At 42.1% G+C, this 22404-nt stretch overlaps 4 protein-coding genes across 7 annotated transcripts; 1 reads left to right on the top strand and 3 right to left on the bottom strand.

Annotated features, from left to right (window-relative positions):
• The first annotated feature begins 157 nt into the window (after nucleotides 1–157).
• Nucleotides 158–9439, top strand: inavaa (innate immunity activator a). Of its 2 annotated transcripts, none has more exons than XM_079359147.1 (11): nucleotides 158–398; nucleotides 573–695; nucleotides 4327–4423; nucleotides 5094–5227; nucleotides 5405–5527; nucleotides 5631–5865; nucleotides 5968–6021; nucleotides 6229–6454; nucleotides 6687–6836; nucleotides 6934–7618; nucleotides 8648–9439. In XM_079359147.1, exons 3-11 carry the CDS (start codon nucleotides 4360–4362, stop codon nucleotides 8738–8740), a joined length of 1764 nt encoding a protein of 587 aa, XP_079215273.1. In that variant the 5' UTR covers nucleotides 158–398; nucleotides 573–695; nucleotides 4327–4359; the 3' UTR covers nucleotides 8741–9439. The 2 variants fall into 2 exon arrangements, with proteins under 2 accessions (XP_079215273.1, XP_079215272.1); XM_079359146.1 differs by having other exon boundaries at nucleotides 573–689.
• Nucleotides 9440–9577: 138 nt separating this feature from the next.
• LOC306833689 (uncharacterized protein) lies at nucleotides 9578–14295 on the bottom strand. Of its 3 annotated transcripts, XM_079359149.1 has the most exons (13): nucleotides 14143–14295; nucleotides 13988–14051; nucleotides 13835–13907; nucleotides 13715–13742; nucleotides 12898–13038; nucleotides 12592–12723; nucleotides 11862–12018; nucleotides 11736–11776; nucleotides 11584–11634; nucleotides 11353–11504; nucleotides 11156–11278; nucleotides 9842–9955; nucleotides 9578–9758 (listed from the first exon to the last, which is right to left on the bottom strand). In XM_079359149.1, exons 1-13 carry the CDS (start codon nucleotides 14152–14154, stop codon nucleotides 9626–9628), a joined length of 1221 nt encoding a protein of 406 aa, XP_079215275.1. In that variant the 5' UTR covers nucleotides 14155–14295; the 3' UTR covers nucleotides 9578–9625. The 3 variants fall into 3 exon arrangements, with proteins under 3 accessions (XP_079215275.1, XP_079215274.1, XP_079215276.1); XM_079359148.1 differs by lacking the exon at nucleotides 14143–14295 and having other exon boundaries at nucleotides 13988–14094; XM_079359150.1 differs by lacking the exons at nucleotides 13715–13742; nucleotides 13988–14051; nucleotides 14143–14295 and having other exon boundaries at nucleotides 13835–13909.
• A 1786-nt stretch (nucleotides 14296–16081) lies between these two features.
• Nucleotides 16082–18215, bottom strand: rpl10a (ribosomal protein L10a). Its single transcript, XM_079359947.1, has 6 exons — nucleotides 18108–18215; nucleotides 17616–17687; nucleotides 17455–17535; nucleotides 16681–16829; nucleotides 16417–16589; nucleotides 16082–16290 (listed from the first exon to the last, which is right to left on the bottom strand). Exons 1-6 carry the CDS (start codon nucleotides 18110–18112, stop codon nucleotides 16120–16122), a joined length of 651 nt encoding a protein of 216 aa, XP_079216073.1. The 5' UTR covers nucleotides 18113–18215; the 3' UTR covers nucleotides 16082–16119.
• Nucleotides 18216–18977: 762 nt separating this feature from the next.
• fance (FA complementation group E) lies at nucleotides 18978–22346 on the bottom strand. The gene is made up of 10 exons (XM_079359927.1): nucleotides 22066–22346; nucleotides 20718–21300; nucleotides 20512–20556; nucleotides 20375–20431; nucleotides 20140–20283; nucleotides 19934–20057; nucleotides 19655–19730; nucleotides 19499–19565; nucleotides 19294–19419; nucleotides 18978–19209 (listed from the first exon to the last, which is right to left on the bottom strand). The coding sequence occupies exons 1-10, from the start codon at nucleotides 22272–22274 to the stop codon at nucleotides 19105–19107; spliced, it is 1536 nt and encodes a 511-aa protein (XP_079216053.1). The 5' UTR covers nucleotides 22275–22346; the 3' UTR covers nucleotides 18978–19104.
• Nucleotides 22347–22404: the final 58 nt, after the last annotated feature.

Raw genomic sequence — 22404 nt, forward strand, 5'->3', positions numbered from 1 at the left:
ATCCTCGGAGAAAGTAGGTCAAATATAGCTAAATAACAAGTTATCTCCCTGTGTATGCTGATCAGAAATTAAATCTACATCTATTTTCAGCGCGTCAAATTGAATGAATGATTGGATTGTTGAGAGGGTGAGATAAGGGGAAAAAACATACTTTGCTCTTGTTTGTTTGTTTTTTCATCATGGCGGAAAACAGTGGTGAGTGTGGTCTTGTTCACCAGCACACACTTGCTCACCAGCTGTCCCTGGTTTTACCAAAACTTGTCTCACCCTCAGGTCACTCTTCTTTTGTACTGCTTTTCAGATTAAAAGCTCCTCAGTAAGTCGCGTGCTGTGTCATTACCCACAGCTTGTCTGGAGAGAGTCAGCCGCTCCGGACGAAACCATTTCAAACGAGTCCGGTGAGATTACTTGCTATCAAGAAAATTACTCTCTCGGCATAATAGGTACTTTGATGAAATTAATGCTTTTTTAAAGTGTTGATAAAAATAATAATCCATGAAGTACGCCAAGAAATGCGCTGAACAAAAAATAGTTTAATAAAGCTAAATTACGCCCCCCCCTTTACCAACAAGATGGAGTTGCCTGAAGCAGATGTCCCAAGTGTTACTCTCACATCTGAACAGAGAAAGTAAGGAAGAGGGTCTGCAGACCATGAGGATGCTGTAGAGGAGCTGAAATCTCACTACAAGGTAGGTGTATAGGATTGTTTTCTTTTAGACCATGTTATAAGTAAGCAGTTTAACATGTACAGGCAGTATTGAGCTAGGACGAAGTGATGAGCAATGATTTCACAATTCTGTACATTTCACAAAAAAGATAGTTGACCTGAATATGACAGATAGCTTTATATGGGTTACAAAATGAAGCCAACTACATATATTTCATAGCTGCAGTTAATTGACAAAGATTACATTTTCACAGGTAAAAGATGACTATCCTTTATGTACTTTTAATTTGCCCTTTCAAAGTGCACGTTGTTGTTCATACTTCTGCAGCCTACTTCTATGAATTTGAACAGGACATGCCAGGGAAAATATTTTTTAGTATACCATTACTATTTTTACTTAACTTAGTAGTAAGTAATCTAATGAGCTAAATACGATCTACTTCATCCACTGCAGTTACCTCTACATATACTGTGAGTTTAAGAGTTGTACGTTTTATTTGTTGAGATAAATAGAATAGAAAACAGCTGTGTTGTTGAGTCTTTGCAGTTTAATCCCTTACACTGAATTATATACTAACAGGTTGCATCCACAGTTAAACAGTGATTTAAGACTAATGTGGGTCAACAGGCTGGTTGTTGGTTTGTGCCAGCAGCAGCAGAATCAACACAATCTCCCATCGTCCTCGTGTTGACAGACTTACAGTGCTACTGTGGTGCTAAAGACGACACCTCTGTGTTGTTGTGCTCCTGGAGTCCACCAGTGCTTTTGTCATCAGTGGGTACTTGTGGGTGAAAGCTGTAACCACATCCTGCCAGGGGGCCCCAAGCTGACCATCATTGTCCATTTAGAGGCCTCAGAAATGATGACTCAGTGGGGCAAGGTGTTATGAACCCGAAGCAGCCCTTCAGCCTCTGGAGAACAATGGAGCATCTCTTCTTGCACTTTGCTTTTTACGCTGTTGTCGGGCTGTAACAAGGCTGGTGTGTCTGTCCAGCATATGGCCTCCAGTGACTGAGAGCAGGCTGATATGGTGCTTATTACCCCTTCATTGTTTCTCTGCTTGCAAACGAAGACCCCTGCAATACCAAGCAGTGTTGATCTGACAAAGGGTAAAGGCTGGCTGATGTTCGAGACATTTACAGTTCAAGAACTATTCAAAGCTCAGCTTTTATGTAATAACAGCCTCTTTGCAGTTTCCAAGCTCAGCAGTGCTTCTTTAGACAAAGATTTGACTCCAGTGAGTGACGTGCTTTGTAATACAACACTTTTTTCTTTCCTGCCGCTCCCCCACATTGATGCACTTTTCTTCCAGCAGCCCATATTGTGCTCAGAGTTGATTCATTTTGCTGAATGGCTTTTGGCTTTTCATCAGGCTCTGAAATAAGGCATGCTGTAAAGTCGTTTGGTTTCTTCCATAGTATCAGCATTCAGTGGAGAATCTTAATTACAGTGTTCGAACAGTCCTAGGTCTGGTTTCAGGCATCCCTTGCTGTTTCCTCAGTGAGTCTGCTCCCTGTTGGTAATTCCAGGGCCGACCACAGTGGTAATGAGCGAGGCGGCGGTGGAGGCATTCCAAGAGATCGTGCTCCAAAGGCTCATGGGAAAGGGTGGTGGGGGAAGTCGGGGAGACAGTGAATCCACATCATGATCTCTTGCCATAAACACTCACTTCCGCAGATGTTTAAAGTGTCACAGGCTGGAGAGCGGCGAGGATGGGCGGGATGGTCCGCTCCCATCCCTGACACGGTCCAAGATACTTGTCACTGATGACATGCGGCGCAATTAAGATGTTATGACTACATCAGTCAAGATGGAGACAGCGCTATCAGCAGCTAAACCTTCAGGAAATGGAAGGTTACTCCTGTTGTACGAGAGAAGAAATGATTGTTTTTGGCCCTTACATAAAGTCAAATCTCAACACTCCAGATATTTAAGAGAGCTCTGACTAATCAGCACCAACATCTTGGCAATAAGCTACTTCACCACGCATCCACCTACTCGCTCAGCCTAGACCACCGACCACAGTCTTGTGAAAGTCTTCAGAGAGTTATGGGGTGTAAGTGGGTAAATCCCACATCGCCCCGTCTGTCTCTGATTACCAGACTTGATTCCTGTTGACGTCTTTAGTGTAAGATCGCTTCAGCATTGGAGCCATATATTTGAGTACAGCAGGATTAAACCTTCCACAGTGAAAAAAAAAAACAAAAAAAAACTCAGCTCTGCAAATTTCCCCCACCTCTCACAGCAGCCTTGTCTCAATATTGGCCCAACAACATGCTGTCAGCAGATACTGTGCCCACAGCAGATTATTGGGGCTGGTTGGTGGATACAGGCCCTTTGTTGCAGTGTTGTTTTACTGACTCGAGCAGCCTGTGCCTGATTGTGCTACTGGCTGCTTCAAGCTGCATCAGTTCACATGAGCTGCTGTGCTGAATGGGTCCGGCCTATCGGGATTCACAATGATATCCTGTAAGAGGAGGTTTTCATCTGCACAAATCTGTGTCTTCCTGGTCCCTGCAGGAAAAGGCCTGATACCAATCTGCAAACGCAGATGATGAGACAAGAGTCGAGGATTCACAGAGCTTTACGATAGCAGCGTGTTCATGCATGTGTTGTGCTTTTATCCACCCCTTTATTTCAGATGATCTCCTTTGTTTTTCTTGGTATTAATGCGGAGGCTGCTTTATGAGTCATCAAAAGTTTGGACTACACGTTTAAATGTGTCACAGAAAGAAAGGCCGCATATTAATATCCTTTAATCATGGTAATGCTTTGTTGTTTGTTGAGGTAATCCTTTTTAGGGGAAGTCCTGAGTGATGGCAAGCATGTGAGACGGGAAAAAAAACGCCTAAAAAAGAAAAAGGAAAAATAAATACATCAGTCTTTCTAACCCTAACCCTAAGCCAAACTTAAATGTTACCTCCAATTTGTTGTTGTCATTGTTTTCCTCTTCTGGCTGTGGTTCTATCTCATTATTTGTTGCCAGTCAGATGTTGTGTTGTGTGCAAACAGTGGAGCAAGCAGGCCATAAATATGAATTCTTCCCGCTTGGTTGTGAAAGTGTGTCAGTGAAATGGGCAGAGTTGCACAGAAGTCAGCAGGGCCCTTGTGATCTGATGTGGCGCGGACAAGCCCAGCATTGAGACATTCTTCCACTTCAAAGCCCCCCGGGGGTGGTTTTCTGAACACTGGTTGAATGGGAGCAGAGGGAGGGGCACGCAGGGGGAACAGGTGCAGTGCATGAGCGGGGTAATTCCCGCTGCCATCTGCTTTCTTTTTTTTCTTCGAGGCCCGGGTTCTTTAAACGCCCTCTGACACGCCTCGCGACAACACGCTCCCCTGGCCAGCCACGCAGTGCCCCGTCACCATGGCACCACGATTTAGATTAACCTCTGCACATGTGCCGAGTCAACCGTGGGGGTCTGCCGCTTTTGTGAGTGCGCATGGGGAGGGGGGAGAAGGAGGGGGAGATGGAAAGCTGCATTGACAAGTGTGTGAAAGGACACTCGCCAGTCATTCACTTTTGTTAAGTAAAGCAGCAGGAGGGAGTATGAATGAAGCCATGTGGCAGCAAAACAACAGGAGAATCTGTAATCTTATAAATAGTCTAAAGTGATCTTACTTTTTACTAACCTGCAAAATCTGCTCACTTCAACAGGTATACTGATAAATTCAAGAGCATACAGAGAAGATGACGGCCATCGAGAGCAAAGAGGAGATCAGTGACACAGACAGCGGGATTATCTTACATTCTGGTAAGAACATCAATAAGTAATACAACATACAACGTAGCTTAAGGCTGTACAATAATACAACAGAAATGAAAAAAACAGTAATTTTATCAACATTTAGAAGCATTCAGGAGGAAAACATGAAGCAATAAAAGGGTTAAACTGGTCCTAAATTCCCCCAAATTAGTTATAGTGTTCATTTGGATTCACTTGATTCAAAGTGAAGGCAAGAAACAAGAACATGCACAGTTTAAACAAGACATACTGACATTTTGTTGTCCCGAATGAGCCTCAGTGTTGAGGATTGTCAGACAGATGTCACACCACGAGGCAGGGGAAAAACACAATGCAAAAAAGAGCTCCATTCATTCATTACCTACACGTTCTTATCTGAGCAAAACCTTAAAACCTTACAGAGAACAGAAATAAGGTTGACCAAATTCTCTGAAGTGACACACCATCAGTAAAAAAAAAACTTAAAAAAAACTAAAGCTGTAACTATTGCAGCTGCTAAATAGTTCCATAAGTGTTGTATGTGTTTGGAAATGAGATGCTAGGTTGGATAAAAGAAAAAGAACTCCTGTCTATGACATAGTTAAACAGTGCAGTAATAGTGGATGGTATGTTTGTGACTGTGGCTGGTCCAGACCCTGGTTGTGAAACCCTGACCTGATAGACTGTGTGTTCACTGCAGGTCCTGACAGTCCCATATCCCCGGTAAAGGACCTGACCACCAACACCAGAGCCCTGAAGCTCAAACACCAGTCTCTAGAGGAGCGTCTGGAGCTGTGCGTGCTGGAGCTCAGGAAGCTCTGCATCAGGGAGGCAGTAAGTTACTCATAGATGAAAACATGTTACTCACACATAGACAGAGATGATTTTTTTCTTGTGCTTCGATTAGTTCAGAAATAACTTAGTGATAGCCGTAAATGACGGATTCTTATTGTTTGTTATGTTACAGCTTTTCCCCTTTTTGCAGTCAACACTTTTATTTTGAATTCACAGGAGTTAACTGGTAAACTGCCCTCAGACTATCCTCTGATGCCTGAAGAGAAGCCACCACGGGTCAGAAGGAGGATTGGAGCTTCCTTCAAGCTGGATGAAGGACTGATCCATTTGAATAATCAGGTGTGAGCCAACACGAGTCTTTAATAAGAAAAACAAAACAGTGAACAACGAAGAGTCAAGTTTATCAGCTAACACTAAATGTCATCATTTGTCTTCATGATAGGATTCAGAGTTGCAAGCGTTGGAAACTGACTTGGCTCTTCAGCGGCAGATTTATGAGGCAGTCCGCAAACTGTCTGTGGAGGACAACCTCAGCAAACCACAGAAGAAGAGCCGGCTGCAGCAGTGCAGGAGGGAAGAGAGGAAAGTGAAAGACCTGCAGGAGGCCGTGTTCCAGCACAGGGTGAAGAGCGAGTGCAGCTCACCGTGCATCCCCACCTCAAGCAGCCAAAACAGAGGTGAGTAACACTGCTTCCCCCCACAGGCCAAACTGTGAACTGCACCCATGAACACACCATTAGTTTGAGGGACTCTTAAAAAAGGGTTTCTTTCTGTTGCAGATCTGAGCATGTCTGATGACAGTTCCCTGTCTGATGTTGTGGCCCTGGATGAAGGTGAGGAAGGATTACATTTATGCATACATTTTTTTTTTGTGTAATTTTCTCATCTCACAAACAGGCTTTAAATTAGAACTATAGTTAAAAGACATATTCAATAGAAGTGTGCAATCAGTGGCGTGTGATTCTCTTCATGAATCCCTCACTGATCTGAAATAACAGTCCTGTCGCATTCTCAATGATGTTTTCTCTGCTCATGCACAGACATGGACTCGCCCACTCCGCCGTCTCAATCAGAGTCCTGCACTTCCTTCTCAGACACCCCGCCTCTGTCAGCCAAGACCCTTCAGTCATCCCAGCAGTCATCAAGCCAGCTCAGTGTGGAGTATGAGCCCTCCCCCATCCAGAACTCTCCATGGAAAGAGACCAGTCTGGATCAGCCCTACCAGAAGCTCAATAAACCTCAATCTGCGAGCAGCAGCAGGTCCAGGTAAGAGTCTCAGCTGTATACTGTATAACAGTCCATCAAAGACCAAACTGTGGATATGGCTTTGTTATAGAAAAAGTTGAAACAGCAATGTATATATTTAATGAGAATTAAACTGATGGATTTGATGCTTATTGTCAGTAATTAAAGAAATGTAATTGTTGCTTTTTTATTTTAATACTGGTGCATTTAGTGCTGTGTATCTAACATCATTCATGTTTTTTATCGTGTGCAGCAGTCCACCAGGGTCCCAAGTGTCTGTAGAGAGCTGTAGGATTCCTCTCTCTCAGTTCGTCAGGAACTCTGCCCTGCGTCAAAACAACTCCACCAGTGCCCCCTCCACCCCAGAGCTGCACATACGCAGACAGTACACCCAGTCCTTCAGGTACACCGAAAAGTCCCATTTTGCTTGCACACTCGTGCAAAAAAGAGAATAAAACCACATTCCATGTAATTATTCATTTTCACATTTCTCTTCTTAGACTTCCTAAAAGTAAGCCACCAGGCGATAAGGAGTGCAACACAGAGAACAATCGTGGGCGAGCCAGGCTGCCCCAGCGGCGCTGCATAGCCAACTTCATGGTGCGTTCTCCGGAGTACTCTCCTCTGCAGCCTTACCAGTCCAGCTCTGAGGACAGCAGCTCTGAGCACTCTTCCTCCTCCCACATCAGCTCTCCTGGCAGGGACAAACCCACTGAGATCCCAAAGCTCTGCCCGCCACCTTATGGGTTACACTTTGGAGCACAAAAGAAAGGGCTTTCCAGCTTCCCCAGCCCACAGAAGAATAACAACCAGTCCCAGTTCAGCTCTGGTAACGTCAGAGCCCCGGCAGAGGATGGCCCACTCTCTCCTCAAGACCTGGACATTGGAAAGGTCTTTGTGTCCTCACCTCCTGTGGCACACAGCCCGCTTTCAAGACAGTGGCAAGAGGGAGCATTGTCCCCGAGGAGAATCCCGAAGCCACCTCCTCCTTACACTCGACTGGTGCGAACGCCCTCACTGAAGGAGTACCCGAACCACGCCATCAGGCTGATGCCCAGGGAGATCGTGTCAGAGGAGCTGAAGTCCTGGCACGAGAGGAACCAGATGCAGAAGTTACGACCAAGCTGCATGGATCACCTGAGTGTCACGAGCCCCACCTCACCTCATCTTCCTCCTTTTAGACAGGTCGGTGCCCATAATCAGTCAGCTCACACACTTAGATACGGTTTAAGAAGGTTGATTTGACAGCTGTAGTTAAATAGCTTAGAAAAAGCTCATTAATGCAACACATTACTATAACTCTTTTTTTATCATCAGATTACTTTGTTGATTACATTTTGGATTACAGTGTATACATCCCATCGCATTGTTGAAATCAATTCAGCAGAGTGCTGTATGGAAATCTTAATGCGAACAGCTAGAACTCATCCTGACTCAAAGTAGGCAAGGAGAAAATGGACTGTAGCTCTACTGTTTGCTCTATATCTGGACCATTAGCGTCGTATATCAGACACAACAAAGATATCGGAGGAATTTCTACTGAAGGGGCAGAACATGAACTGGCAGGCCGAGGACATTAAGATTTGTCTAAGGACACCTAAGGACTCCTTTCCAAAACGGATGCAATGTCAGGGTACAAGATCAATATTAGCCAACTCAAATATTATTTTAAAACTACAGACCACTGAGAGAAACTGAGAGCAAATGCTGGCACAGTGGTTAGTGCACTCACCCCATGAACGGAGTCAGTGGTCCTCGAGGTCCTCTCTCTCTTTGCCTGATATTTGACTCTTATCAACTGTCCTGTCTCTCAAATTAAGGCCCAAAATAAATCTGAGAAATTGAGCGCAGATGCCCTCTGACATGGCATCAGGTGTCTATTAAATATCTAAACTTAGGCTTGCCGAAAGATTTAGACAATTCTTTTATTAACTTATACATTAAAATGCAAAGGAATTTAAGTCCTTTCTTAAGGCTCAGCTCATGAATTGAATCCATTAAAAGGAGGATATTACTCATAGAGGTCCATCAAACCCATCGTAATGAACAGAAGAAAATATTATAAGGCAAGGTAGAAGGGCATTGAAAAGTGGCTGAAATGATTGATCTATTATTAATATAGTTTGCAGGTTAATGTTACCTTTGATTCACTCAATGCCTGCAGCTCTGAATGAATGCTTCTCGTGATGACTTATTTATTGTCTTTTTCCACAGGGTTCGGGTAACATGATCCTCCAGAGAGCTGCAGACGGTACTCCAGTCCAGTGGTTCATCGCAGAGGACGCTGAAATCGTGAGCCAGGTGTAGCTTAGACAACGACTGTTCTGCAGCACATTCAGTAGGAAGCGTGTGACTCCTTTCTATTCATCACTGTATTTATTCTGAAGGCTTTGGACTCTCTGTGAGATCTTTTGTCGACATGATGCAGAGAACGTGGACCTATGGGTACTCTGGTGAGCCCATTCCTCTCTCGTCTTTTAATTTAAAACTTAATGTAAGGTGTAATGCCAGTTTTATTTATTTTGTTTTGAATTGATTTGCTTCTGGGGTGAATTTACATTCATACTAATTCATTAAACATGTCAAGGGGATCAAAAGATGAAAACAAGCTCACTGTGGTTCTCTCTGTGGCTGAACACATTTTGCACAATAATCACTTACAGAAGCTTGAAATATGCTCCTCTTTTCTAATATAATTTTCAGTATTTAACTATATTTATCTGTTTCTGACACTTTCCTTTGCAAGACAGAGATTTATTACTTAAATGTAACAACACCATCTAAAATGCAGTGCTCTTTGAATCTATATTTAGTTGACAACTAACACCTGTCTAGCCTTGATACCTGATGTTACTATCAACTTGTAATAATCATTCGCTGATGCCTGTAGTGGTGGTGGGTGAATGCTTTTAATGCAGTGTGGAGTTAGGATCCTAACCAAGAGATTGTATCAGTTTTGATATGTTTTGTATATTTATAATTAAAAAATTGCAACTGAAAGCCAAACCTTTGTGGTATTGTTCTTGAGAAAGAAGAAAACGTTGTTTCCTGAGATTTAAACTACAACCAAAACGTGTGGCACTGTAGTACTTAGCTTTCCAGTGTGGGGAAGGTAAATCAGCTGGTCTACACACGAGATGTTTACAGTCCAGTCACATTTTGACACCAATCTCTAAACAGATCTAGAGTTTATCATAGAACTTCCAACAACAAATAAGTCAGTGTTATTACACCGAAAAGCACAAACAGGTACATGAAGAGGAGCGCCCAGCGGCAGCGATACACCCAGTGAACCAGAGGACGCTGTCTCCACAGAGAGCCATACCTGAGGAGAGCAGACAGACAGTGAGTAAACCAAAGAAAACATCACCAGTCATCAAGAGGTTTGTAACACACAGGTTGACTTACATGCCACCAGACAGTCGTCTGTAAATGTTCACGTTCTTTTTATCCTTCTCTACTTTTTTCTTTGATGGCGCCGGTTTGCTCTTGTTTCTCTGCCGCAAAGACTCCAGAGGGGAACTATAACAACAACGCAGACACACACTTTTGTTAGTGAATTGTAAAGGGACTTGAGCTTGTACAGGACCTTTCATATTCAGTCATACGCCGCTAATGAAGCAGTAGGAGGCCAACTTGGGGTTGAATGTCTTGCCTAAGGACACATCAAACTTGTGGCTGCAGGAGTTGATGATCGAACACTAACCTTCTGGTTGAGAGAGGACCAACTCTACCAACTGAGCCCCAGTACAAAAAACAAAATCAAGCCTAAAGGGTGACCAAGTCCTTCACAAACAGGTGACTGAAGCATTGGACTTTCAAGCAAATATCCTGTTTGTTTGAGTAACAATTATGATCATAGAATCACAAAAAAAGACCATTTTAAAATAAATACATTTACACTTTACCAAAATAATAATAATAATAATAATTTCACATTCTGTAAACTCAAGAGGATTTTTTAGCATTATGCTATTTGAAAAACATTACTATATGTACAAGATTTTAAAATCATATTTAACACCGGGCTTAAACAAAACATTAGGATTATTTGAAATATCGTTCATTTTTAAATGTGGTTCAGTATATTTCACCATTTTAAATTATTACCATTGACATGCAACCAAGCAAATATGGCGTTCGCAAAGCTTAAGGTAGGAGTCTGTCTGCTTCACCTCCAACAGCCAAAGCTGGGTCAGCCCATTAAGATGACCCCGAGTAGTACCGGCTGTTTGAATACTCAGACAGGGCTGGAGGCACACAGGGAAAAGGTTTGGTGAAACAGTAAAAGGTCGATATTTTTGGACTGTGGGAGGAAACCCAAGTACCCAGAGAGAACCCACACATGCATGAGTAGAACATGCAAACTCATCACGCGGAGAAGCCCTGTACAAAGGGGATTCAGACCAGGAACTTACAGTACTTGCTTTGAGGCAACAGCACTAAGCACTCTACCACTGTGCAGTCCTGCTCCACATTTAACCACATGAAAAGTGTCAGCTTTACATACACCATTACCAATGCTTTATAATTCATGTTCACACGCATGTTTTTGTTGCTTGGACAAGTGATAGACTGCAGTAAAAAGGCTCCAACATTATTTCTATGTCATGCTAAAACACTGCAAACATGTAATGTGAGAAATATGCCATGTTTCCTGTGGCCTCTATATGTGTGTGGTATCTCTGCTTTTATTGAAATACACAGAGATTAAAGGCTCACGTTTTGTTTTCCATCTTCCTGGAAGTCGTCAGGTTTGAAGGAAGGCACTCAGTGGTGGGTTGGGGTGAGGGCTGAGGAGAGAGTGTAGGAGCTGAAGTCTCTGGATCATCTGGATCCTGAGGCCTAGAAGAACAGATGTTTAATTTTCCAGATGGCCCAAACATACATATTTAAAGAATATTTATTAGAATTTTGACCTGTCTTCCACTGGGTTGCTGTCTTCCTCGGTTGTGGGAAAGCAGTTGGGCTCTGAGCTCGGAGATGGAGTCCGACATGTGGAGGAAGACTTCATGTTGGGGGAGAAGCCGTCATGGGAGGCCTGCTTCCTCAAGTCTTGCTTTATCTTTTCCTATAGAGACTCTCGTTTTGGTTTGTGGATGATAAAATGTCTTAAAATGTGGGACAGAGCATTAAAGAAACTTCCTTACCTGGAATTGGAGGGGAATTAGAGATACACTAACCCTTCGACGACCACTGATCTGAAGGACAAAAATAGAAAAGAACATGAGTGAAAAAGAGATTGAAGTGATGAAAAGGTAGCTGCTCAGAGATGTGTATAATAGGCCAACTGTCTGCATACCTGCAGAAAGCTTTTCTTTCTGTTGTCAGATTCCTCCAGTTCTACAACAAGACATCCAGTGGTCAGTCAAATACAGTATGTAAAAAGATGAAAGAGTCGAGATAAAGAAGTCAACTTGTCAGAGACCTGGTGATGGTCTGTGATCTATGCTGTTTCTGCAGGAGTTCTGATGCTGGATCGTCTTCTTGGCTTCCTCCAGCTCGGCCACATTTCTGTCATGTTGTCTCCTCAGGTTCTCCACATGAGCCACCATGAGCTCTACGGCCCGACTCACACGAGCCTCCTGCAGACAATTATGACAAAGAAGCACACTGAGTGTATGCCATTGAAGACACTCTAACACGTTTTTTTTTAATGGCTCTACATTAGATAAATAATCCAAATGTTACTCAGATGATTCAGACTGTCAAATACATTAACTGAAGGTCATTCAGAATTCCTGGGTTGTTTGTAAGGCCCCTCAATGTACATGAATCAGTTTGTAGTGTAAGTGTTAAATCTACGAACTTTAAACCTCTTTATATAGTGTTCATACAGTTGTTATATTATGTGACATTGTGAGTTTCTTATTTTAGGCTTACAGTCAGTGGACAAACCCTCAAACTGACTGTGATCCTGGACGAGAAGAGGGCTGGTTGAAGACAGCATCAGGGTATATGTACAAGCCCCTCTAAAAAAGTTTCCTCAAACACTTTGTTGTTAACATTGATTTAGTGCTATAAAAGTAGACATGATGGTGTTACTTTTCATGCTCTTTTTCCTTTGGTTTTAGGTGGGTGAGATTTTGTTATTTTATTCAGATAAAGGTTACGTAAGCTTCAAATCTAACTGCAGGTCTTAAGGAGCGTCCATGTACCTGGTGCACAGCCCCGAGCACCTCCGCCGTGTTTGATATCCGCTCCACGGTCCCACCCAGAATGTCCAGAGACAGCTCCAGCTTCTGCAGGATCGTACTGCGCTTACTGTCCAGACACAGGCCCTTTAACATCTGGGAACACACACACACACACACACACACACACACACACACACACACACGCGCACGCATACACACACATACACACACATACACACACGTGTGCACGCACACACAAAGACATGAGAACCTGCTCTCTGCTGGTGTCGTAAAGGCTCATTTTACATCATCTGGCTCCTCCTGCACCTCCAGGGTCTCCCTGCCTCTGGTCAGCTCCAGCTGGACGTTCTCCTCTGCCAGGTTGCGGGCGTGCTCCTCCGCCTGCAGCCGTTGTTTCAGGGTGTACTGATCACATCTATAGGCCATGGCGATCTGAGAGAAGGCAGTCTGCCAGCAAGAACATCAACAGCCATTACACACCCTTACTCTAAATGTTTACGTTTTGTTAAGGTTTCAATTCTGGCTGCAAGAGGAACAATGGTAATTAGCTGTGTTTTTTTTTGTTTTGTTTTTTAATTTTACTGTATACCTTTTAAAAAGCACCAGAGGGGCCACAGTAGAAAGTCTCAACAGAAATATGTCCATAATGTGAATTTCTGTCACATAAATATGCAAGATGTACCCATATAAATATATTTTAAAATCTAGATTTAACTATTTTCTCCAAGACAGTGAGTTTAAAGATGTGAACTACACACTAAATAACTCAGTACAGACATGAGGTCACCATTAAAACATCAGAGGACAGTTTCACAGTGAATCCGTCAGGTGCTGATGTAAACTTTAAAGCAAATGTACATTTGCTTGTTGTGATCGCTCCGGTTTGTATTGGCCTTCCAAAGATCCATTTCTAATGCACTTTTAATTAAAACGAGAGAACAAAGCCCTAAAATATCCTCCGAGCCTACCTAAAGCTAATTTGATGTTTCCATCCACATAATTCAATTGAATTACACAGCGGAGAATAAGCAACCACATGCAGGCCAATAAAAACAGTTCAATTAGTTTAAACAGCATGTGATCAGTGTTACATTCAGCTCGATGAACAGTGGGGTGACCTTACCTCCAAATCTTTCTCTGACATCTCTACGCTGTCAACAAAACAAGAGCATTGCACTTTTAACAAAGGCAGATTAACACATTATTAGACAATGGCTGATGTTATTATACTTTCCGGTGGTACCTGTTAAGGCCTACTCGCTCTATGATGGAGAGCTCACTCCAGCTGACCATTGCCGTCTCTTCTTGGCTGGCTTCTGTTTTAAGATACATCCCAGTTTAAATTCACAACCTTCATTCTTGTTGTTGGAATATATGAACATGTAGTAGCTGTCACCTTCATCACTGTCCTCACTGCACAGCATGGTGGAGGGACAGAAGCTGGCTGTCTCTGCTGCAGGCTGAGATCCGTTCAGAAACACAAACGCCGTCATTAAAAGAAATCTGCATACACAGAAATAGGAAGGACAGCTGGTAGATTATTTCACTCACCTGAGCATCCATCGTGTCTTCACAAGTATCATCAAAGTTCCTCCCAGTTTACATCCAGTCCTCGTTACTCAACTGTCAACTTCTCATTGCTGCTGAGAATACCAATATACAGGATAGTTGTATGTATCCAATACTCTGTCCGTGTTTGTGTCATTTCCCCCCCCCCCAAGGCTTTCTCCTGTCCTGAGAATAGATAATCCTATTAAGAGATCCACAGTCAAACCAGAGCAGGACGGCTGCCACAAGAGGCTCATGGGTATGCCTGTACCTGTTGCTGTGTCTGTCTTTGCTAAATAAATGCTGCTGTTGTCTAGAGTGTTGAAACAGTTTCTATTCATTCTGTGTTCACACTGCACGCCTTTTGGCACAATTCTGATTTTCTGCTAAAATCAGATTTTTTTTTTCCACATCGCTTTTCAAATGTGGCCTGGCTCAGACACCTGTGGGAATCCAAAGATGAAAGTGGGCCGAATATGATTTAAAAAGATCAGATCCCAGGTGAGGTGATGTTTAACTGGTCACTTATGGATGCAGTGTTTCAGTGTCCATCAATGAGGTTTAATTTAGGATCCACATAATTATATGTGTAAATTCAGACAGGGTTTAGAGTCTCTATTCTCATGGAATACTGTTGTTACTACAGTGTTAAGTGTCTGATATGGCCTGTGGGCCCCTCCCACCCATAACCACAGAGTCAGAGCACAGCACCTCCTTCTAAGCAAGTTAGCTTGAGCATAGATTTTACAGCGCTGTCGGTAGAGGTCTTTGTCATCTGTCCAGTCATCACTATCATCATACATGGCACAGAGGTTTTCAGCATGTTGCATGTACTTACAATTCATGTCTGAGCACATAAGGGCCACTTGAGGCAGTGCAATATTATTTAAAAAACTGTCCATTCGCAGTGAGTATCCAGCCACATCATCACTGCTCAGTTTTGACAGGTCCAGTTTACTTGAGGAAGCAGCATTATTATTTCCAGACAGCAGGGGAACATTCTCAATGTTTAACAGTGCAGCAACAGGTATGTGATCAGAGGTGGCAAGTTCATAACATATCTCCACATTTACCAGAGAGGCACGAGCATCAGTTGTGGTCACAATATGGTCTAGCCAAGATGTTGTGTGCCACGCTTCACTCACATAGGTAAAACTTGTGTCAGGCAACAAAGCTTTACTTGATATTAATTTAGACTAATTACAAAACTTTATATGAATATTTAGTGTGGTAAGCTTAGTAAAAAACTGTGAACCTGCTTTTTATCAGGCATCTAACCATTTTAAATGTAAATTATATTCTAGTGCTATGAAACAATGTCAATAAGTTCCCTGGATTCATCTGCCTACTACCACCAGATAAAGCAAAGTCATTAAGATTTCCTGAATACCCTTTTGAGCCCAAAATAAGCTTTGTTGGCATAATTGAAGACCATTCAATCCCATTATCACTGAACTCGATAGCATTATAAAAGCTAAATAAATGTCATGTCCTTAGAACAGCACATCAACACGAAACTTTGACTTAAAATGACTGCTGTGCTTTCATAACCCTCGTGTCTCCTTTTTGAAAACATAACATATTAATTAAAAGGCTTCACATGTATTGACAGCAAAGGTCATTCCTAAGAGTACTTGTCTTTTAAGAAAATGGTCCACATTTACATAGGTCTGTCAAAAACACAAGTAAATGTTGGACAATTATTTCATACTTATATTACAATTATTCTGTCATATTCATACTTATATGTATTTTTAAACCTAAAAAAAAATGTCAAGTCCAGGAAGTTTTGCAAGTATAACCTTGACCCGTGTTATTTTGGCCACACATCACATCTAAATGTTTCTTTTAAAAAACTGGACATAAATAATTAAATCATCCATGGCTATTTAAGTATTCAATGTTTTGAAAACAGAAATTACGACTCTTAAAAACAGTAGAATTTGGAGCATCTCCACGTTTTAATAGAAAAGATGACATTTAATAGAGGCGCTGGGGTTTGCCCATGGTGCTCTTGACGTAGAGAGCACGCACGTTCTGCCAGTTCTTCTTCAGCAGGGATACCAGGAAGTTGACAGCCAGGTGGATGTTGTACACAAGCTCATCCTCTGTCATCTTAACATGTCCTACTGCGACAGCCAGACACAGCACCTATTACACAAAAAATTATGTTCAGTAACCCAAACAACATCAGTGATTCCAAGTGTAACCTCCAATTAGAACAGATAATCTTTAATGAATAACCGAAGAACAAACAGGATAAGTGGTTAGGAATACCTTCTTCATCTGGAATTTGATGGTGGATTTGACTTCATCCACCTTGGTATTCATGTTCTCATTGTGGGTGAGCAGGGAGGGGAATTTGCCGGCCTTGTTCAGCCCAGGTCCCAGGATACGAGGGATCTGCTTGATCAACGACTCAGAGGCCAGGAAGGCATCGTACTTCTTGGCTAAAAGAAGAACAACAAACATTTAAGACGCCCGTCTGAATTCAACGGTCACAGATTAGAAACTGTGTGGGTAGTGATGCACTCTTCATACCGAGCTTCTTGACCATCTTCTTGTTCTTGTTGAGCTTCTTGAGTGCCTCAATGTCCATGTGTGGCAGCTCAGCTGCTTTGGCCTCGTCACAATGCTGCTGGTCTCCCAGGACGCACACTGAGAACTTGGGTCTGGGCAGAGTCTTCAGCCTGCATATTAACACACGTGGTCAGATACACTGCTCCTAATAGTTAATCAAACCCTGAGGCATCTTTAGGCAAGGAAGAGTATGGTCAAGAGCAAACATGGTCAACCCAGTGGCATAATCTGCATCATGATAAAAATCAAAGCAGGCAGAAGGGTGCTTTTTACTGCATTGGTCGGCTACATGGTCAACTTCAATTAATTATTAACAGATTATTCACAACATTAAAACTCACTCTGCACCAACATTATACCTCGATTTAACGCTTTAATAGAAAAATTCTTACCCATACCACCACAGTAGCCGTGTCCAGCTGACCTCTTTGGTAAGGTAATGTAAATTGGTCGGCAAGAAGGCATGAACTGACAAGCTCAGCCTGCAATGCCTCCCCTCATGTTTTAAGACCCAGGGTAGGGGTCCGTCTGCTTCACCTCCACCAGCCAAGGCCGGGTCAGCTCAGTCAGACTACCCAAAGTACTTCTCCATGTCTGCTCCTGGCCTGTCTGGATGTTTCTTTGTTTACTTTACAGACATCCACAACTAACAGCCGATCAACTGGCTGGTTGAATACTCAGACAGGGCTGGAAGCACACAGGGAAAAGGTTGGGTGAAACAGTAAAAGGTCGAACCTGACAGTGCCGGAGAAACGCTTGTCCTTCTGGGGATCATAGTTTTTCAAGCTGATCTGCAGCTCCACCGACTCCGTGAACCTACAGAAGAACACAAAGTTGTAATATGCCATTCCTACCATGCAGTCGCATTTTAGACACCTTTGTCGAGAACAACTTACTTCCTTGGCTTGGCCAGAGAGCCCCCGAGGACCTCCTTCACGGCTTCATATAACGTATCCCTGGAGACCTTACTGTAATTCAATAAGTAAAGTTAAAGTCAAGCGAGTATCAGACGTAGAAAAACCTCAATAAGCAGCGATCAATATCATACAATCGTTACATTATAAAAGACATCACACAAATCAAAAATAAGAACGATAATATCGTCTGAATGTGTTAATTGTTACATCGGATGCTAGATCTTATTATAATATACGTCTTAGATCTGTGGATGCCGACGGATTTTTCATGAAACCAAAGCACGGGATCCTACACCGGCAGACGCCATGTTGACTTGCATCACGTAAGCTTCACCAAATTGTAATAAAATTGTGCCAAAAACACAAATGCAGCACAGCATTGCAACATTTTAACTCATGAGGAGTTAAACGCCTTAGAAAACATCATTGCAGTGTTATTATTTGACATTTGTTACTAAAACTGAGCCTCACCTCATCTTCGCGGCTGTCGCCTCTCTCCTCGCTACGTTGGAAAAGGAAGTTCGGAAGGAAGTTACGTACAATAAAAGCTGCTGGGCTGACGTCACTATACGCAAACAAAAAGCGACTTCAGAAGACTGTAGTTTCCGCTCTACCTTATTAAAGTACTACAACAACAAATGGTATTTCAGTCAAACAAGGAAAACAGCAATACAATGGATTATGTTTTAATGAATAAGGAGATTCGTCTAACAATTCTAAATAATAACGTGAAGTAGTGTTTCTTTTGCTATTTTCTCTTCTATATCATGACATTGAAAACATACTAATTCTCTCTATATTATATAGGACTGATGGCTATAACTTTTTTACATACATTTACAACTACAACTAAGAACATGTTTTGTTTTTTCATATCCTACCATTACCTCTGGAATAACATTCTCAAAAAGGAGCTCTGTACTTGCAAGATTTGCAAGCCATACATAAAAAGGCCAAGCAGTAATCATTATTTAGCAAACAAGCCATATTGATATGTAATAATTCCCACTTTAAATTGTAGCCCTGCATGTCAAATCTTAAAGAATAGCAGTGAATTGTGTTTCGTCTAAAACAAGTTCATGTAAGTTATTTGATAATTCAGATTCTTGTTTACAGCTGAAGACTGTATGCTCTTTAACATGCAGCAACTGTATATTTAACCTGCTGTACTGGTCAGTATACCTGTCTAATAATACTTGTGGATTTAAAGTTGAAATATTTACTTCTGTAAGGTAATTAGGTAAAAAAATGAATGCTGGTAATACACAAGTAAAGAACACCAAATTATATGATTACTGTACTTTGTTAAATGTGTTACATTATATTCTATCACTGTATGTATTTTATTTTGAAAATGTTTTATTCAACAATTAGAGCACAAACACAAACAGGCCATGAAGATGACAGCAGAAAAAGTTTAAACTTTTAAGAAGACTCGTGCAAACCAAAGTCGAGAATGAGAACGTTTTCATGAGTCAGTGATTTTTTTAAGTGCAGCTATGAGAGGCTTTTTCAGGAAGGTCTCATTTAACATCAGGCATCCGTACAAGGTTTGTTTGTGTGAAGCAGTTACCTGGAAAAAAAGAGTGCCATAAGATTACACATTTTATTTACTCCACAACAATAATTCATCGTGAATAGAAAAGCCCAAACTCACATGAATGCTATGTTTGGTGAGGACTGTCAGCATCATTTTTGCAAACTTCACAGACTTTGTGAACTGAGGACCCTGGCTGGTGAGCTGTTCTGTGAAGTCTGCAAATAATTCTTCACTCAAGTCAGGCTGAAAGAAGAAAAGCTCATTTTTAACAATGACGAAGTGGTCCTTCAGTACACCTCCAATGAATACACACAGGGAATACCTTGGAGTCTAACAAGCTGTGGATAATGGAGAGCACTGCCTCATTCCATGATATTTTGAGAGTCATTCTGGAAGGAGAAAAAGTAAAAAAAAGTCTTCTTCTTTGACTTTTAAAGGCAGTAACACGTGAATGCAGAATCAAAATATGTTATCTTACTGAAAAACAAGCTGTCTGTAATGGGAATCCAGGCATCCTTCTATCAGTCTGTTTAGCAGCTCCGTCTGTGGATTCCCTGAAGATAAGAGAAGAGAGGATCAACTGACACTAGGGCTAGAGTTGGTCATGGATCAGCCCTTCAGAATATGTGTTCTTTGTATGTGTATTTGAACTAGCACACTCCATCCAGGCCAGCTCCAGAGCTGCCGGACAATAACCAACTATGACCAGGCTTTGATTGTAGGTGTCAGGTACAAATGATTGAAACCTTCCTTTCACCTATGTTCTTATCCTGTAGAGCTGGTCCTATTAGAGCGTGACACATTGGTCTGGGACAGTGGCTGCATAGTTGTGTTGCTGCAGTGACAAGACATCTGGAGGCCGGCTCTGACAGGGACAGAACCTGCACGGCGAGAAAGATTGTCCTCTTTAAGTATCAAACATGGACACATACCATGTAATACTCTGCATGTTCAGCGATATACCTTCTCCAACAGGAGGCTCCTGATGAGTGTCGCTGCCGTGCTGTAGCTGATGTCAAGAGACGGAGCCAAAATACTGCTGCACAGTTTGGGAAGAGTCTGCTCCGGTAAGTCAGGAAGGTTCAGCATGCTACATAACAACTCCACCTAAACAATTCAAATGCTATAAGCAACTTAAACAATTTAAAGTCAAACTTTAATAAGACATAACAAGTGACAGTGAATAATTTGGACACACCTGGCCAGGGTCACACTCGTTCAGCACTTTGAACATGTTCATGGAGCTCTGGTCCCACTGCAAACAGTAAGAGTAATAAAAACAGTAAGACAGCGCTTACTATGGAGTCACTTTGTTCACATATGAACTCATTTTACCTCTGTGTGACTTTCCAGTAATTCTTTTATTTGAAGAACAGGGACCTAAATAAACAGAAAAATAGACAGTTAAGTTATGTTACTTAAACTATGTGTGCAACAAAAGTAAATATATTACTACACTTAATTCTGCTTTTCCATAGAAATAGAAATAGTATAAAAATGAAGGGCTACATTAAGACTGCCCTGCCTTTAAGGGACTCTACCTTTATATGTTCTGGCAGTGCATCACATGGATGGTGTGGTGCTGCCTGCGGTTCTTCAGCGCTTTCTCCTTGAGCATCACTTTCTAAACTTCCTGATGATTCTTCTTTTACGCTTCGTTCTTCAGTTTGGAGACACTCACTAACACAGACGTCCATCTTCATACGTTTACTCTTCTGTCCTGTTTCCTCACCATCTGAGTCCAGAGTTGCAAAGCTGCCCCTCCTTTTTCTTTGAGTGCCTGGCTCTGACAAAGCAGATGCCCTCTGTGATTCAGACTCCTCTGTTTGACAGCTAAAGCATTTCCCCCATCCTCCAGTCTCACCACAACGTACAAAACCCTGCGACAGCTCCTTTAGTCTTTGGCTGCAGTTCGGAGTGTACAGAGGTATCCCTTTATGAACTCCCATGTTTCTCTTCAGCTGTCTAACCAGAACAGTGATCCAGGGGCTCACATTAGGGTCCTGACTGATGCATTTCAGCAAAGGTAGAACCTTGGTTTGAGGAAGAGCTGGCTGAAGCAGAAGGATGAATGAGAGCAGGTTTCGTTTGAAAAGTCTTGGAAACAGGCACACCAGGGGTTGTCTGGAAAAAGTTAACGAAAGAAAGACTGCAAATTATTATTTGAGAAACCTGGGTTAAAATCCACTGTCGAACTATAACAGTCCCCCTTCAATACAAGGAATACTACACCAATGCCTAAAATGATATTTATACTGATACTAGCCCTTTCTGCTATCAGTGTTTCTGTCTTATTTAATATATGATTCAGAAAAGCAGATACTAACTTTTAAACTATTGAATAAGTCTCCAGAGATCAGCAGACAGTCTGGGTCTCAGGTGAACATAGAGCAGCTTCAAGCTTGACTGAGGATGTCTCTTTGTTTAGAAGTCCATCAACTCTATAACGCCTCAAAAGTAAGAGCAGAAAGCAGAGACTGTAAATAATTCCCTTCTTTTTTTTTTACAGTCTATGGTAGAAAGATAGTTTTTAATTTTATAAAAGGGCTGCTTATTTACTCTTACAGCCCAACATGATAAAGACATGAGCATAAGGTATTTTTTTTAACTGAAACTGTCAATTGTGTATTTAAAGTTCAACAGCAATAATTTTACCAAACAAATAGTTGTATTCAAGCAGCGCTGTAAATGTAACTAACATCATTGTTCTTCAGTTAGACTACAGGCATTAATACAATAAAACGTCGGCTGCAGTTGTTACGAATAGTCCTAATTCATGTTTAAATTCATATAAATGGTTTCTGTAGCAACGCAACACACTGCTCGTTAACATGAGATGAAAGTCAAGTTAGAATGCTCCGTTTTTATCTAATGCGGGGTTAAACTTACACCGATAGAGGCAGGACTTCTTCAGCTTGACAGTTTATGTCTTCCTGACACAGAACATCCATGAAGGCTGAAACTGACACATTACTGGCCCGCTGCTGCCTGTGGAAGACGTCCAGAGCTCTACCTGCACCGGAGGCTCCAGAAAGAAGAGCCCGGACCAGAAGCTTTGACTGACCGTCAAATCTACCGAGAAGCACAGCAGGGTCCATACCTCATCTTTGACTTTTACCAAAGAGTGTAACCAGCAGTCTGCTACTACCGACACCGACAGCCAACACAGACGTATGATCTGAACCAACCCGCCAGTCTTTTTACGGCTCTTCTTCGCGAGTAATCACT

Source organism: Symphodus melops (assembly GCF_947650265.1).
Source record: "Symphodus melops genome assembly, chromosome: 13".
Taxonomy (NCBI): Eukaryota; Metazoa; Chordata; class Actinopteri; order Labriformes; family Labridae; genus Symphodus; species Symphodus melops.

Bases quoted from the DNA above. Each gene is read 5' to 3' on its own strand.
- LOC306833689 (XM_079359148.1), bottom strand. From the start codon at position 14,084: ATGACGGCGTTTGTGTTTCTGAACGGATCTCAGCCTGCAGCAGAGACA. The intron at 13,039-13,714 runs GTAAGGTCACCC...TCTTGCTGGCAG, and splicing joins TGTCAGAGAAAGATTTGGAG to ACTGCCTTCTCTCAGATCGC. The intron at 9,956-11,155 runs GTGAGCCTTTAA...TTGTTGTTATAG, and splicing joins AGGAAGATGGAAAACAAAAC to TTCCCCTCTGGAGTCTTTGC.
- fance (XM_079359927.1), bottom strand. From the start codon at position 22,274: ATGGACCCTGCTGTGCTTCTCGGTAGATTTGACGGTCAGTCAAAGCTT. The intron at 21,301-22,065 runs GTAAGTTTAACC...AACTTTTTCCAG, and splicing joins GAAGTCCTGCCTCTATCGGT to ACAACCCCTGGTGTGCCTGT. The intron at 20,058-20,139 runs GTATATCGCTGA...CTCGCCGTGCAG, and splicing joins GGAGCCTCCTGTTGGAGAAG to GTTCTGTCCCTGTCAGAGCC.
- rpl10a (XM_079359947.1), bottom strand. The intron at 17,536-17,615 runs GTAAGTTGTTCT...GTTCTTCTGTAG, and splicing joins TCTCTGGCCAAGCCAAGGAA to GTTCACGGAGTCGGTGGAGC. The intron at 16,291-16,416 runs GTATTCCTAACC...TTTGTGTAATAG, and splicing joins TCAAATTCCAGATGAAGAAG to GTGCTGTGTCTGGCTGTCGC.
- inavaa (XM_079359147.1), top strand. From the start codon at position 4,360: ATGACGGCCATCGAGAGCAAAGAGGAGATCAGTGACACAGACAGCGGG. The intron at 6,455-6,686 runs GTAAGAGTCTCA...TATCGTGTGCAG, and splicing joins GCGAGCAGCAGCAGGTCCAG to CAGTCCACCAGGGTCCCAAG. The intron at 6,837-6,933 runs GTACACCGAAAA...TTCTCTTCTTAG, and splicing joins CAGTACACCCAGTCCTTCAG to ACTTCCTAAAAGTAAGCCAC.